This window comes from Diospyros lotus, chromosome 10 (assembly GCF_014633365.1).
Source record: "Diospyros lotus cultivar Yz01 chromosome 10, ASM1463336v1, whole genome shotgun sequence".
NCBI classification, from domain to species: Eukaryota; Viridiplantae; Streptophyta; class Magnoliopsida; order Ericales; family Ebenaceae; genus Diospyros; species Diospyros lotus.
This window is the reverse complement of record NC_068347.1, coordinates 22,202,676-22,217,698: the sequence shown is the minus strand read 5'-3', so window position 1 is coordinate 22,217,698 and position 15,023 is coordinate 22,202,676. Positions and strand designations below refer to the sequence as shown.

General features: G+C 37.2%; 2 protein-coding genes across 3 annotated transcripts; both read left to right on the top strand.

The window, feature by feature from the left end:
• The first annotated feature begins 849 nt into the window (after nucleotides 1–849).
• LOC127811824 (autophagy-related protein 18f) lies at nucleotides 850–8,981 on the top strand. The gene is made up of 8 exons (XM_052352010.1): nucleotides 850–1,922; nucleotides 4,450–4,911; nucleotides 4,990–5,430; nucleotides 5,853–6,089; nucleotides 6,179–6,991; nucleotides 7,100–7,266; nucleotides 7,749–8,117; nucleotides 8,712–8,981. The coding sequence occupies exons 1-7, from the start codon at nucleotides 1,719–1,721 to the stop codon at nucleotides 8,113–8,115; spliced, it is 2,691 nt and encodes an 896-aa protein (XP_052207970.1). The 5' UTR covers nucleotides 850–1,718; the 3' UTR covers nucleotides 8,116–8,117; nucleotides 8,712–8,981.
• A 3,011-nt stretch (nucleotides 8,982–11,992) lies between these two features.
• Nucleotides 11,993–15,014, top strand: LOC127810861 (probable galacturonosyltransferase 12). 2 transcript variants are annotated; one of them, XM_052350433.1, is made up of 6 exons: nucleotides 11,993–12,309; nucleotides 12,711–12,784; nucleotides 12,927–13,079; nucleotides 13,291–13,881; nucleotides 13,971–14,273; nucleotides 14,376–15,014. In XM_052350433.1, the coding sequence occupies exons 1-6, from the start codon at nucleotides 12,099–12,101 to the stop codon at nucleotides 14,658–14,660; spliced, it is 1,617 nt and encodes a 538-aa protein (XP_052206393.1). In that variant the 5' UTR covers nucleotides 11,993–12,098; the 3' UTR covers nucleotides 14,661–15,014. The 2 variants fall into 2 exon arrangements, with proteins under 2 accessions (XP_052206393.1, XP_052206394.1); XM_052350434.1 differs by having other exon boundaries at nucleotides 11,994–12,309; nucleotides 12,711–12,766.
• The last annotated feature ends 9 nt before the right edge of the window (nucleotides 15,015–15,023 follow it).

Sequence of the window (15,023 nt, the reverse complement as noted above, 5' to 3'; positions counted from 1 at the left end):
ACTCTAATAAAAAAATATTCAATGTAATTATAATATAATGTTTAAGTGTTGATATAAAAAGGATAAATTATCAAAAAGGTTTTAAAATTTGTTTTTGTATCAAGTATTTAATGAATTTTAACTTTTATCAAATATATACTTGAAAATTTCACAATTGTAATAATTATATAATGTCGTTAAATTTTTCATCTAAAAATTAATTTTTTTTTATTTTTACAAAAATTCATCACAAAATTAGAAAAATGAGAAAGTTTAAAAAAGGGTAAATGGCAGTTAGATCCCTCCATTACTTACTCAACACTCCTACTTAAGCTAAATTACATTAATTAAATGATGATTTAAGTAAAATTAAATTTAAATTTAACCAAACAAAATAAAATTATATTTATAAAATTAAACACAAAAAGTGCCAACCCAAACATTTCTTTATGCATTTTTTGTTTGGTTAAGTTTAGTTTTAATTTTATTTAATGATCATTTAATTAATTTAATTTAACTTAATTAGGATTTAAGTGACAGAAGTTAGTAATGGAGGGGCCTAGGTGAAATTTTCCCTTTATGATGAATTTTTGTAAGAATAAAGAATTTAAAATTTGAATGAAAAGTTGGTCTGTTGGCTTAAATTTAATTGTATTATTATATAATAAGTATATATTTGATAAAAATTAAAAGACTGTTATTTAATTGATACATGAAATAAAATTTAAATAATTTCAATAATTTATCCAAGTAAAAATAAAAATAAAATGAAGTACTCACAATATAAATATATATATATGATAATATATAATGGACGTAATATAATATCAGAATTACGGAGGATATTTTCTTACGGTTTGACTGCAGGCAGGGAAGAAGAGAAGAGAAGAGAAGAGAAGAGAAGCGAAGAGAAGGCGGGGCTGGGTCGGGGGGCGACTGGCTTGGATTGGTGTTTGGTTTGGCTGGCTTGGCTTGGCTTGGGGAGAGGGGATTTCTTTCTTCCTTGCTTTCTTTCTTGCTTGTTCAACTAATATTGCCACACTAACACCCAAAAACCGATAAACTCAAAGCTCAAACCCCCAAATTTCCCCACCGCAAGACGTAAACGTAAACGTAAATCAAATCTCCTTTATTTGCTTGTATAATCGATTCCTTTCTCTTCCCGTGTCTCTCTCTCTCTCTCTACTCTATGCATACATCTTGGCCATATTTATAGGCCCAAACCCTAAATTCCTCCCTTCTGATTATCCATCCTTAAATTCTTTGATTCAATCATTTGTTTTTCTTTCCTCAACATAATTAATTGTACATATCTGCAAATATTTTTTGGTCTGCTCGGTTCGGTTTGCTTTCGTTTGTTTGCGTTGTGGAAAGGTTTGCAATTTGTTGTATTGGATTGATTTGCGGAAGCAGTTTTTGGGGGCTTTGTTTTTATTGGGAAAAAAAGGAGCTCGATTCAAGGGAAAAGCCGACGGCGAAGTGAAGTGTTTTTGTCGTGATTCTGTGTGCGTTCTCGGCGTGTCCGGTTTTGGATTTTTGCGCGCTGTCAAGAGCCGGATGGAGACACCTGTATGTTGAGGCCTTGGAACATGCTTGGATCCTTGTGCATTTATAGGCACAATCTGGGGTTATGATCAGAGTTGAGCGGTGCTTTGGAGAATCAGAGTGTCATCTTGCTTCCTGGTTTCTCTTTTTCTTGTGCCGTCGCCCAAGTTGTTTCGGTGGTGCTGCTTCTGGGGATGAGGAATGATAGCCAGAAACCGCCGGGAGCTGTGCCGCGCCCTGGTCGGACCAACGGATTCATTCCTACTTCATTTCGAACGCTCTCGAATTATCTGAGGATCGTCTCTTCCGGCGCTTCGACTGTTGCTTCCACTGTTCGGTCTGCGGCATCGGCTGCGTCTGCCATTGTGGATAGGGATAACGATTCCGGCCAGGATCAAGTGAGTATGAAACTTTTTGCCCCGTAGAATCTCTGTTCCCGCATATGCATCTTCATTTAATTTTTTCACTAGAGGTAGCAATTAATTCTGCATGCGATTCTTCAATATGGATGCCTCCTCATAGAATTTTTTCGCTTTATAGCAACTGATTCCGAATGCCATTCTCCAGTTACATCCTTAATTACCTCTTTGGTAGCAAAAATTCTGATTTGGCGTGCTATTAAAAGATGGTAAGATTCCGTTTATAATCTCATACAATTGTAACTGGGGGATGTAATCCCGTGTACGAGGATACAGTATGGAACTATGGAAGTTCTGCAATGTATGTGTTGTGTAAAAGTTGTCTACCATGGTTTCTGCTACTAGGAATGGATTGGTGACTGATTAGTTCTCACTATGAACATCCTATGGCAAGTCAAATAACTGAAGATTAAAAAGATTTATAAAGCATATGAGCAGCGACCCTGATTTAGTCCCATTGTTATCAGGGGAAATACAGAATGATGTTCTAACTGATTGGTTGTTGTTACTCATGCATAGGGCTTCCTTGGGCTTTGCTGACTATTGGTCAGTTTTGGCATGTTTTTGCAAACAATTGGATATACTTTTTCGTTCAATTTAATTCAGTATAATGCATTATTTGGTTTGGAAGTGGACTTGCATAGCTTTTAGGATTGAATGGACAAACAAGAAGGAACGTGTTGTTTGCTTTAATTTGTCGGTATTTGTTTGTTTATTATGTTTGCAAGCAGTTCTACCATGTGGGTAATTGAATAAGCTGACAGAACTTAAGTGTAAGAGCAATATGATTGCTGCTGATATAATTTTAGATTTGCATGTGAAAGCCCCACTGTTTGTTCCCATAATCCAACAGTAGTGGGGCATCTACCTTTGATTGACTTATCCAAGGTCCAAATTATCGTTTTCTGAAGACGAAAATTTGCAAGTTGTTCTACCACATGTGCAATTAAATAAGCTGATAAAACTTCAGTGTAAAAGCATTGTGGTTGCTGCTGATATTAATTTATTAAATTTGCATGTGAAAGTACCTGATATTTGGTTTCATAATGCAACAATTTTGGGCCATCTATCATTGATTGACTTATTGAAGGTCCAATTTATCGTTTTCTGAAGACAGCATGTCATGTAGTTTGTTGCAATATAACTGGACAGTTTTTTAGGTGGTTGATGTTTTTTGAATCATGAGTCCCATCAGGTCTACGGGTGCGCTTGCCACGTGTTTGGTGAAGTGATGCTCTCTATTTATGGTCAAACAATAAGTATAAGAAGGAGAGGAATAGAAAAGGAAATGGATAATTTCACTTTTGTCTTTGATATGGTATTACATTTGTCAACTCCTCCCCCTCCCTCCATCCAAATAAATAAATGAGTAAAATATCTCTATTTTCCAACATTCGTTGGGTTTCAATTCATAAGGTCATTAGCATGATGTGATTGAGGGGCAACCAAGAAGGCCCATTGACTTGGGATAATAACCTCAGGGTGACTGCCTAAGGTATTTTCCAACTGGTAGAGCCTATGTCATAATTTGTGCACATGACTTTTAAATTTGAACTCATGTTTTCAAGGCTCAAACGTGAATGTCGTGTCATGTCTTGTATACCATGTTCTCTGGTGTCATTGCTTTCACCACTTAGTGCCCTCAGCTTCAATTAATGCTTTATCTTTTCTTGGCCATGTGTGCACTAAAAGTTTTTTTTTTTATTATTCTTTTAGTGCTTTAATGACTTTTGACCTGTGTTTTCTTCTTCTGCTCTCCATATTTTCTTTTTGTAGAATTAGCTGCAACCTTTGCCCTCTCTAATTTGTCTAAAATCATATTGTGAGAACTGCTTTTCTTTTCTGGTTAGGTAGAATCAGCTGCAACTTTAGCTTTCTCTTTTTGTATAGAATCATTTTTTCTTAATTTGTTGTATTTGACATAATATATTATAAATTTACTGGTTAATGGAGGATATCGCTTTCAGCACCGTAAATTATGTCCTAGCATAATTTGGACTGGCATTGCATCCTGTAAATTTATTGAGCATATGAAAGTTACTTCTTGCTTGCTAATTGAGCATATGAAATTTACTTATTGAGCATATGAAATTTATAAGTTGAAAAAGTGAAATGCAATCAGGTATATCAGATTTGGAACACTGGATTTGGTTGGATTTAGTGAAGAGTAATTAATGCTTGGTGGATCATTCCTTGTGCTTGCTAAGAATGTGTTGGTTCCTGTTATGTAATTCATCCGTCATTGCATATAACACTGCTTGTTGTAAAGCATGTTTATGACAACTCGTATTACTCTTGGATCCTTGTTAGTTTATACCTTTTTCTTTTTTATCTGTTTTTATAAGATGTATTAGTCCTTTTTTTGTCTCCACTTTATTATTATACTGTATCTTGTTTTCAAATTGAGATTTGACTTGTCCAAGATTTGTTTATGTTGCATATTAGTACATTTTAGGTCTAGGAGTGGTGATGACTAATTTCACATTCCATTTTGTACAAAATAAAGGTTCTGTGGGCTGGGTTTGACAAGTTAGAATGCAAAGGAGGCATCACCCGGCAAGTTCTCTTGCTGGGATATCTGTCTGGTTTCCAGGTTTGGGATGTTGAAGAAGCAGATAATGTCTCCGACCTAGTTTCCAGGCATGATGGACCTGTTTCATTCATGCAGTTGTTACCCAACCCTATAGCATCAAAGAGATCTGGGGATAAATTTTCCAGTAGTCGTCCTTTGCTGGCAATTTGTGCGGATGGATTTCTTTCTGGGGGTGGTAATGTTCCAGATGCTGCTGCTCCTTTTAGTGGGAGCTCCCTAAGTGGCCGTGATCCAACAAATGGTGGTTTTATACCAACTGTTGTTCAGTTCTATTCATTACGATCTCATTCTTATGTACATGTACTGAAGTTCAGATCAGCCGTTTATTCAGTTAGATGCAGCGCTCGAGTTGTGGCTATTTCACAAGCAGCTCAGGTATGTTATCTATCTTCTTTTGAATCCCATCCCTGTATGCACATATGATCATGAGAGTGAAGCTATTCTGTTCTACAGATACACTGTTTTGATGCTGCAACCTTGGAAAGGGAATATACCATTCTTACAAATCCTATAGTTACTTTGAGTTCGGGATTTAGTGGAATGGGCTATGGGCCCCTTGCAGTGGGCCCCAGGTGGCTGGCTTATAGTGGAAGTCCAGTTTCAGTTTCAAATTCCGGGCGCGTTAATCCACAAAATTTTACCCCTTCTGCAAGTTTTCCTACTTCTGCTTCAAATGGGAGCCTGGTTGCACATTATGCAAAAGAATCAACCAAGCAACTTGCTAACGGGATTGCAACTCTAGGGGACATTGGGTATAAGAAGCTATCTAGGTACTACTCTGATCTCTTGCCTGAGAGCAATAATTCTGCACAATCAGGAAATGCTGGCGGCAAGGTCAATGGAACCCATGGAACCGTCAATGGCCATTCACTAGATGCTGAGAATGTTGGAATGGTATAAATAATTTTTTCTGAAGTCTGTTTTCCCTAGTGCCCCCCCCCCCCCCCCCCCCCCAATCCCCCTCTCTCTCTCTCTGTATATATATATATATATATATATAGACAGACATATTTTGGTCTGAACTTAGCTTTTCTTCCTTTTTGTTTTTTTTTTTTTTTTTCAGTAAGATCTTTCCTTACTTTTGCTTCAGCAAAACATAATTGTACATAATTGGCAGCTTGTCTACTTTTATTCTCCCGCTTTTGAGTTCATTGCTTTGACAGAATAAAGTTTTCCGATTATTGACCAGCTGCTGAGCTAATTTTCATCACATGTAGTAATTGATATTGATATTGACATTTTTATTTATACCCCAGTACCTTGTATACATATATACCTATTGATATTTTGTCTTTCTATTGTTATCTTTTGGTCAGGTTATCGTGAGAGATATTGTTGGTAAATCTGTTATTGCCCAATTCAGAGCACATAAGAGTCCTATTTCATCATTATGCTTTGACCCTAGTGGGACGCTTTTGGTAACGGCTTCAGTTCAGGGTCATAACATAAATGTTTTTCGCATAATGCCGGTGCAAAGCGGAAGTTCTTCTGGATCTGATTCTACTGAAACTTATACGCATCTCTACAGGTTGCAACGGGGTTTTACAAATGCAGTAAGGACTTGCATAAATCTTTCAAATTGATATTTATATTGCTAGAAAGTAGTTTTTTTATATTTATTGTTTAAGATCTTTTTTCTCAGGTTATCCAGGACATTGGTTTCAGTGATGACAGTCACTGGATTATGATAAGTTCCTCAAGGGGGACAAGCCATCTGTTTGCGATATCTCCTTTTGGGGGAGCAGTTCATTTTCAATCTCCTGATGGTTGTTTTAATGGTAAAAACAGTGCCTCAGGTGTAATGACCAAGCCTGCAGTTCGCTGGCCACCAAATTCAAGTTACCAGATGCTTAATCAACAGAACCTTTGTGCATCTGGTCCTCCTGTTAGCCTTACTGTTGTCAGCAGAATAAGAACTGCAAATAATGGTTGGAGAAACACTGTAACTGGTGCTGCAGCAGCTGCAACTGGAAGGATGGGTTCCCTTTCTGGGGCTATTGCTTCAGCATTCCACAACTGCAAAAGCAATGATTTGCATGCAGGTACTAATTCCTTGAAAGCAAAGTACCATCTGCTGGTTTTCTCTCCTTCTGGCTCTATGATACAATATGTAGTGCAAGCATCATCTGGGCAAGAATCAGCTGTATTGGTGTCTGGGTTAACCACTTATGACCCTGCTCTGGAAAATGATCCAAGGTTAGTAGTTGAGGCAATCCAGAAGTGGAATATTTGCCAGAAGCAGAACCGGAGGGAGCGAGAAGATAATATTGATATATATGGTGAAAATGGAAATTCAGATAGCAGTAAAATATTTCCTGAGGGAATAAGAAATGTTAATAGTGAAAACCCCGATGGTAAATTTAAGATTAGCCCAGAGGAAAAGCATCATTTATTTATATCTGAAGCTGAACTGCAGATGCATCAAGTCCAGATTCCATTATGGGCAAAACCTGAGGTATTCTCCGAGCTGGTGAAGTGATTTAGTTGGTGTTTGTTAATATAAACTATGCATGATTGTTTTTGTGACAACTTTGATATCTTTTGTTGTACTGTTCCTTGTCAGATATACTTCCAGTCCATTACTGTAAATGCCATCAGAATGGATAGGGAAGATGCTTCTGGAGGGGAAATTGAGATTGAGAAGATACCAACTCGTATGATTGAAGCAAGGTCAAAAGATCCAATTCCAGTTTTCGACTACCTTCAAACCCCCAACTTCCAGCAGGCAAGGTGTGTCGAGCTTCTTTATTCTCTTTCTTCATATATATTTTGTGTTGGTCTTTGATCTCCTCCTCTTATCTGCCCTTTTCACTTCCTGATTTTGTGATTTGAGGAATTCATTTAAACTTGGAAAGCTTTCTTCATCATGTTGAAGAGTAGCTGTACCTCCTTTTTTGTTTTTTTTTGTTTTTTGTTTTTACTTTCTTTTTCTGGCCCTGGCTTCTTCTCAGCTTTGCCTTTTTATTGGCTGGTTTTAAGGTTTTAACAACATATTTTAGATATATTGGGAAGAGAAAGAAGTTGCACAGACCAATAAACTCAATTCTTTCATAATCGATTTATTAATGATGCATTGCTTAATGTCCATCTTTAGTTTCTTTTCTGTTAGTTCACCAAGTTTATACTGTCATTTACAATTTAATTTTTGCATTATCACGTGGTACCAGCTCCTGAAGTAATTTTTTTGTGTTTCTCATCTAATTTGTTCTTAGGACCCCTGCTTCAGATTGTAATACTACCAGGCAGCTCCGTCATCAAATGTCTGGGCTGTCTGAGAATGGCAAGCTTTCAAGCAGGAGCAGCTCTGGCTCACTTGACTCCATGACTGATGGTGGTGCTGTCATCACTGGACTTCACAGTGGTACCGAAAAAACTGGGTGGGAAGGTTTTCGTATGTCAGCAGAAACAACCAAGGGTTTTGTAGATAATACCGACAGCCGTAAATCAAACACCCGGCTTGAGATTGTAAATAATAGAGAGAGCTCGGTGATGGAAGACCAAATTAAGTATGTAAATAATAACATAGAAGGCCTGCAAATGGAGAATCAATTCAAGAGTGATGGGGATGAGTTTGACTAGAGGTAACTTTTCAGTAACCTGATTTATATTGTTTATAAGATCAAACATCTGTGGACCTCTAATCATTTCTTGGATTGTTCAGCTCATGAAATCTGCATATGCATATGACACATTGAATTAAGCAAACAAAATTATTAGTACCATTGCTCTCATTGACACTTTGTTATCCCTTCTATATTTTGATATGCTATTTTCTTGCCATGCATTGATGATATAATAGTTTAACCTGTTTTTACACATGCACTAGGGAAATCATAGATTAATTGTGCGCCCTTTTTATCAATTCCCCGTGTATCCATCTCTGTCAAATTTTAAGATCAAATGGGTAGTTCGTTATATTTTCTTTTTTTTTTTTATTGCTCAAATGGGTTGATTGGAACGCCTTGGATGCTATCATATTGGTTATAACTACAGGCACATTAACTCAGCTTGCTGCTGTTGTATGGTTCATTATGCTCTTTTTTTCCCCCTAGTTGTGAGAATTTGGTTTGTTTGTCTAATCAAAATTAGTGTAGTTTGAGTTGCTCTCTCTCTCTCTCTCTCTCTCTCTCTCTCTTTATATATATATATATATCACTTACTCAGTAATTGCGCAGGTGTGGAGTAATTCTTTTGTTCACCTGGAAGCTTTGTTAACAGTGTTAATATGGTGGGAGGAAGTACAGTGGTGATGAGTGATGAATGCTAAGCGGAATTGTGGATAGACTGTTTTTGGCGTATCATCCATCTTTGGTTGACATTGTAAGTAACAGACAAAAGGGGGGATCGTGTGTATATATATAATATGTATGGAATAAGCAGTGCTATGATGTAAATAATAGAATTCAGTTACTATATATTTTCCTTTCCTTTGCTGTTCTGTTTAAGTTGAATATCATCTGTTACAATGTGCTGGTGAGCGAAGATCCGTATAGGCTTGATGGCAGCGCTGTGCCCAGACCAGATTGATTCATGTCGTGCAATCAAGCGTTTAATTTTCACGACTTTTTTAGGATACATATCATATTTGTCTTTAAAAAATCAGCAAGGAGTATTGAGCATGACAAGACGCGGTCAATGATGAGCAGTGGGTTGTGTGTTGGATCTTTAATAGGATAGGACTCAAGTGGCCAAAAGTGGGTTCGCTTAGATTCGATGGGGTCAGTGTATTTGCTTTTTGAGGTGGAGGAGGAGGTGGAGGTCCCTGCGGACTGTGGTCTCTGCTTCATATCATATGGATGGGATTGGTGTCTTCTTCTTGGGGTGGTGCTGTCATTTCCATCGTTTATTATTTGTGGATCAATTAGTATTTGTTTCGTTGTTTGCAATATGAAAAAGGAAGTACTTAAAAAAGGTGGAATTATATGGTAAATTTTATTTATATCTCTTGTAATTTAAATTATTTTTATAGACTGCCGTCGATGTGTTTCGGTATTTTTGGGTGCTTTTAATTTTTGAAAGCAGTACCTTTTGTTAGATAAAGTTTCCCAAATGAATTCCTTTTATGGATTTCAACTTTGAAAAAATGGAAGTAAAAAAAAAAAAAAAAAAAGGAGTTCCAAATATTACAAATGATTTTCGTATGGAATTTCAAAAATAAAATTGGAAGGATCAAATGGGGTTTCTTGATTGAAAGGCAATTTTGTTTGAAAAAGCAAAAACAAATCATATGGATTCAAAATAAAATACTAGGTGGTAAATCAATCATAATAAAAGGTAGCCGCAAATGCCAAGAAGAGGCAAACCAGAGCAGACAGTGATTCTTGCGGCGTCTGGATTCAACCGCAGACTCAAACTCCCTTGATGCTACTCCTAACTAGCCTGACTGAAACTACCTTCCCCCTTTCAAATATGTTTCTTCCTTTATATCTTTTTTGCTTATTTACGTTATTACGCGCACTCAAAATGATATTATTAATAAAGAAATCAATTTATTGTCACCATTACGTTTTCACAATTTCAATTTAATATATTAATTATAATAATAATAATAGTGTAATAATCATATAATATATGTGGCGCATTGTTATATTCAATGCTTTGACAACGCTTTGCTAATAATATTGGACTTTCATCCCATGTTCTTTTTTTTGCCTGTGCCTTTTATATAACACAACACAGACTTGCTAATTATATGACCAGTAAAGCAAAATAAATTTTACATCAAGTGATTGGGCCAAGTTGAGATTCGATCAATAAATCGTGAGTTCAATTTCTTATCTCGTATAGTAAGACAAAATTTTTACCTACGATTTATTTTCTTTGTCAAAATTAAGGACATGAATAATGAATAACAGCACAAAAATAATAATCCCAAATAGAGCAAAACGATTTTAATTCAAGCGAATAACTATAGCCAGTAGAACATGTTCATTGTCTGTCCCTTTCACTTGTTAATTTACATAGAAAAAAAAAGAAAGGATGGACACTCATAGGGGCTGATCCACCGTGGGGGCAGGGGGGTCGGCTGCACCCCATGCTCAAACAATTTTTTTTTAAAGTTTATTATATTTATTTTGAGTTTACATTTTTATCCCCTAACCAATCTTTTTAGTTCAAAAAATTTTGAATGCTTAGATTATTATGGTAATTTTACTTATGATCGTAATTCATCCTAAATATCATCTCTTATTCTTCTCACATTCTCTAACCCTTTCTCTATTTTTATTTTTCTGGGTTTGCATTCTGATTTCTTTTTATCTCTCAAATTTTTTTGACATTTCCTTTTTATTTCTCAAATTTTGTTAACAAGTTAAAGGAGTATTGAAGATGGGTTTTTTTATTTTTTAAATTTTTTTAAGTACATTACTCAGGCTATTCAGTTTTTAAGTGAATTGAGAAATCCACAAATCGTGGATCGCACGATTTGAGGATTTTTCAAACTGTGCCAAACTGCTCCCTTAAAAAAATCTCACGGTGCGATCGATTTTCGCGATTTGTTGGTTTTTTTTAACACCCTTAACTACATCCAAAATTTCTTTATTAGTTCATTTATTGTTTGACATTTTGATATCTTTAAAGTAGATTAAAAGTAATTTACTTTATTTTTCTAATTTTAATTTGTTAATGAATGATATGGATTAAAAGTGTTTTTGATTTTTACATATTTAGGTCTCATCACTCACTCATAGTTTGTCTTTGTAATTCCTATATTTGGATAAATGAAATTTAAATCAAAAGCGTTTTTGAAGGATTACTAGACCTTAGTATTCTTTCATAAAAGTTAATAATGATAAAAGAAAAATGAAGTGTATCCATTAACTTATAAACTTGTGTCACTAGTATTTTCATAAGAGGCCATGGAACGACCTTCTAGTTTTGGTGAGTCAATCTTCCCTTACTAATAATACGGTCTTTATTCAGCTTTACCATTATATTAGTGGTATTTTCCCTTTCCCACGTTAAATTTACTTGGGGAATAAAAAAAGAAGAAGAAGGCAGTTCGTTGCGATATTGATTTCAACTCCAGCAAAGCCAACCACCACAAGGACTGGGTTCCTCTCTCTCTCTGATCAGAGAGATCTAGAGAGAGAGAGAGAGAGGGAGAGAGAGCGAGTCCCTTTCCATGTAGAAATGCTGTTGGTATCAAAACCCAAAGCCCTCTCCATGTATTTACAGGCAGAGCCTCTGCAGATGAATATATGCTTGATGTGGAGGCAAAGTCAAGCAAACACCGAACAGCTCCCTCTCATCTGCATTTTCCTTCTTCTCTCTCTCTCTCTCTCTCACTCTCATGTCTCTTTCTCTCAAACAACCCTCTCTTCATCTTCTCCACAACCAATACTCCCAGCTGCGGAACCTTAACACATAGCCCATTTGCTAAGCAAGGTTAGGTGACTGATAGCTACTCTGCCTGCACCTTCCCACCATTCCTTTTTCCTCAGCCCCTCTCCCACAATGGCATTTGCAATTCCACCAACTTCCTTGGGAGATTGCCGGCTCAATCATCACTGTCCCGAGGCCTCGACAAGAACAAACCCTGCACTACTAGTCCGTAACAGAATATGCAGCTCCACATATCGCCCAGCTTGCGCCATGTCACTGTTCTGCCTGCAAAGGGTGTTAGAGAATTCATCAAAGTTAAGGTTGGTTCCAGAAGGTTTTCGTATCGCATGGTTTTCTATTCGCTCCTGTTCTTCACCTTCCTTCTCCGGTTTGTCTTCGTTCTAACGGCAGTGGACACCATTGATGGACAAACTAAGTGCTCCACTCTAGGTATGTTCCAGGGCATTGCGACAACTTTTTAAGCTGCAAGAAGATGTCTATGAATTAAGCCTGCAAAGTTTAGTGCCATGGATTGCTCTTCAACTAGTTTGTTCTATATATTTCATAATTACTCAGAATCCTAGAATGAGTAATGCTACATAGATCAGAGAAGCATGAAGAAACTAGATTCAACATTAGCAGTCACACTTCTGAAATTGGCAGTCTATAAAAGTTGTAGAAGAGTTTCCATTATTTATTTTTCTAACCTACAAATCACCAATCAAATGAAAGGTTCCCAGAAAATATCTGAACTATTTAGTCAACAATGAAACTTCCTTGGTTACTTGTTGGTTTGATGAGATATTTCATAATTTCTTATAAAACGCTTTAATTTTGTGTAATTTTGTTAGGCTGCTTGGGGAAGCAATTAGGACCAAAGATACTGGGAAGAAGACCAGAACCAGCTGTAATCTCCTTACTTAATGTTTGTTTTTTCCTTTCCTTCTTCTCATCACAAGCTAATACCAGTTTTTGTTTTCAAGTTTAGCATAATAGTCCAGTAGAAAATAATTGTAATGCTTAGCATATTGGAGAATAAATTAGCTAAATTTCTTTGCCTTTGAAAGGTTCCCCAAGTATTCTATCAAGTCCTAGACGAGCCGGCGAGCCAAGATGAAATAGAAGGCGATGAAATTCCGCAAACATTAGAAGATTTTGTTGCTGAAATGAAGCAAACTAAACCAGATGCGAAGACCTTTGCCACAAGGCTAAGAGCTATGGTACTACTCCCTCTGCTTCAGCCGTTAAGGTTTTGAGTTCTCTAATGATTGTTTGGCTGTGTATTTTCCCACCTTTTTGCTGAGGCATAGTCTTCATTAGGAGTCAAACAATCATTAGAGAAATGAGAGGAAAAAAGATTTAAGAAAACTCTAAACCAAATCTGTTCATTTATCTGGTCGGGTGATACATTAACCTATTTGAATTTCTCAGGTTAGTTTCCTTGAACAGAGGACTAGGACAGCCAAAATACAAGAGTTCCTGTACCGCCACGTAGCATCCAGCAGCATACCAAAACAGCTCCACTGCCTTGCTTTGCGACTAGCCAATGAGCACTCAACCAATGCCAATGCCCGTCTCCAGCTTCCCTCAGCAGAATTAGTCCCCGCCCTCGTGGACAACTCGCTCTTCCACTTTGTGCTTGCCTCCGATAATGTCCTTGCAGCCTCAGTAGTTGCATCATCCCTTGTTCATAATTCCTTGCACTCTGAGAAGGTTGTACTTCACATAATCACCGACAGAAAGACCTTTTCTCCTATGCAAGCTTGGTTCTCATTGCACCCCTTGACACCTGCCATCATTGAGGTTAAGGCACTGCATCATTTTGATTGGTTTACCAAGGGGAAGGTCCCGGTGTTGGAAGCCATGGAAAAAGACCAGAAAGTGCGGTCACAGTTCAGAGGCGGATCTTCTGCCATTGTTGCAAGTAGTACCGAGAAACCTAATGTCATTGCGGCAAAGTTACAAGCGCTTAGTCCCAAATACAACTCGCTAATGAATCACATTCGAATAAATCTACCGGAGGTAAATCCGAAACAGGGAGACATCTCTCCTGTTTACTTTTAGCACCCGCTCTGTAAAATTATCCTTAATGCATATCTTTTCTTTTTCAGTTGTTTCCTAGCCTTAACAAGGTCGTGTTCCTGGATGACGACGTTGTGGTTCAAACAGATCTTTCACCTCTATGGGACATCGATATGAATGGCAAAGTAAATGGGGCAGTAGAAACATGTAGCGGAAGTGACAAGTTTGTGATGTCAAAGAAATTGAAGAGTTACCTGAACTTTTCTCATCCCTTGATAGCAAAGTATTTTGACCCCAATGAATGTGCATGGGCCTACGGAATGAACATCTTTGATCTAGAAGCCTGGAGGAAGACAAACATAAGCGACACATACCATTACTGGATCAAAGAGGTACGTACACAGGAACTCTGTTTTCTCATAGATATTAGCAGGCAACTCTAATGATTAATCAGATATTTTCGAAGCTTTGGGTAATAAAATTTTGCTCTGCAGAACTTGAAATCAGATCTAAGTTTGTGGCAGCTGGGGACATTACCTCCTGGCCTAATAGCGTTCCATGGTCATGTCCAAATTATCGATCCCTTCTGGCACATGTTGGGGCTGGGGTACCAGGAGAATACGAGTATTGCAGATGCTGAAAGTGCTGGTGTCATCCATTTCAATGGCCGCGCAAAACCTTGGCTCGATATAGCATTCCCACAACTTCGGCCACTATGGACCAAGTATGTCGATTCCTCTGACAAGTACATCAAAAGCTGTCATATCAGGGCATTATAGGATGGATCTTGAGAGGAATTTTTTCACAATAATGACGATAAAAAGATGCAGTTGCATCTGATAAAACGAAAAGCAGGAAAGAGTTCTTCACAAATTCAAGACTCGGATGATGACAGCACCAGGCTTCAAAAATTTTTTGAGCTCTATCTCCTTGCTTGCAGTTCAGAGTGACTCTATTATTATATTTTTCTTTTTTCCTCTAGAAATAATTTTTTCGACCATCAAGAGTTTCGTGCACGCAATATAACTAGTGCTACTCTGTAAATAAACTCCATCTCTGAACTGCAAGCCCTGTAACTTGCTCCCAAGAAACAAACTCAAAATCTACAATAACAGGACTGCCATATTTTGCAATTTTTTTGT

Bases quoted from the DNA above. Each gene is read 5' to 3' on its own strand.
- LOC127811824 (XM_052352010.1), top strand. From the start codon at position 1,719: ATGAGGAATGATAGCCAGAAACCGCCGGGAGCTGTGCCGCGCCCTGGT. The intron at 6,090-6,178 runs GTAAGGACTTGC...CTTTTTTCTCAG, and splicing joins AACGGGGTTTTACAAATGCA to GTTATCCAGGACATTGGTTT. The intron at 7,267-7,748 runs GTGTGTCGAGCT...ATTTGTTCTTAG, and splicing joins CCCAACTTCCAGCAGGCAAG to GACCCCTGCTTCAGATTGTA.
- LOC127810861 (XM_052350433.1), top strand. From the start codon at position 12,099: ATGCAGCTCCACATATCGCCCAGCTTGCGCCATGTCACTGTTCTGCCT. The intron at 13,080-13,290 runs GTACTACTCCCT...TGAATTTCTCAG, and splicing joins CCACAAGGCTAAGAGCTATG to GTTAGTTTCCTTGAACAGAG. The intron at 13,882-13,970 runs GTAAATCCGAAA...TTTCTTTTTCAG, and splicing joins TTCGAATAAATCTACCGGAG to TTGTTTCCTAGCCTTAACAA.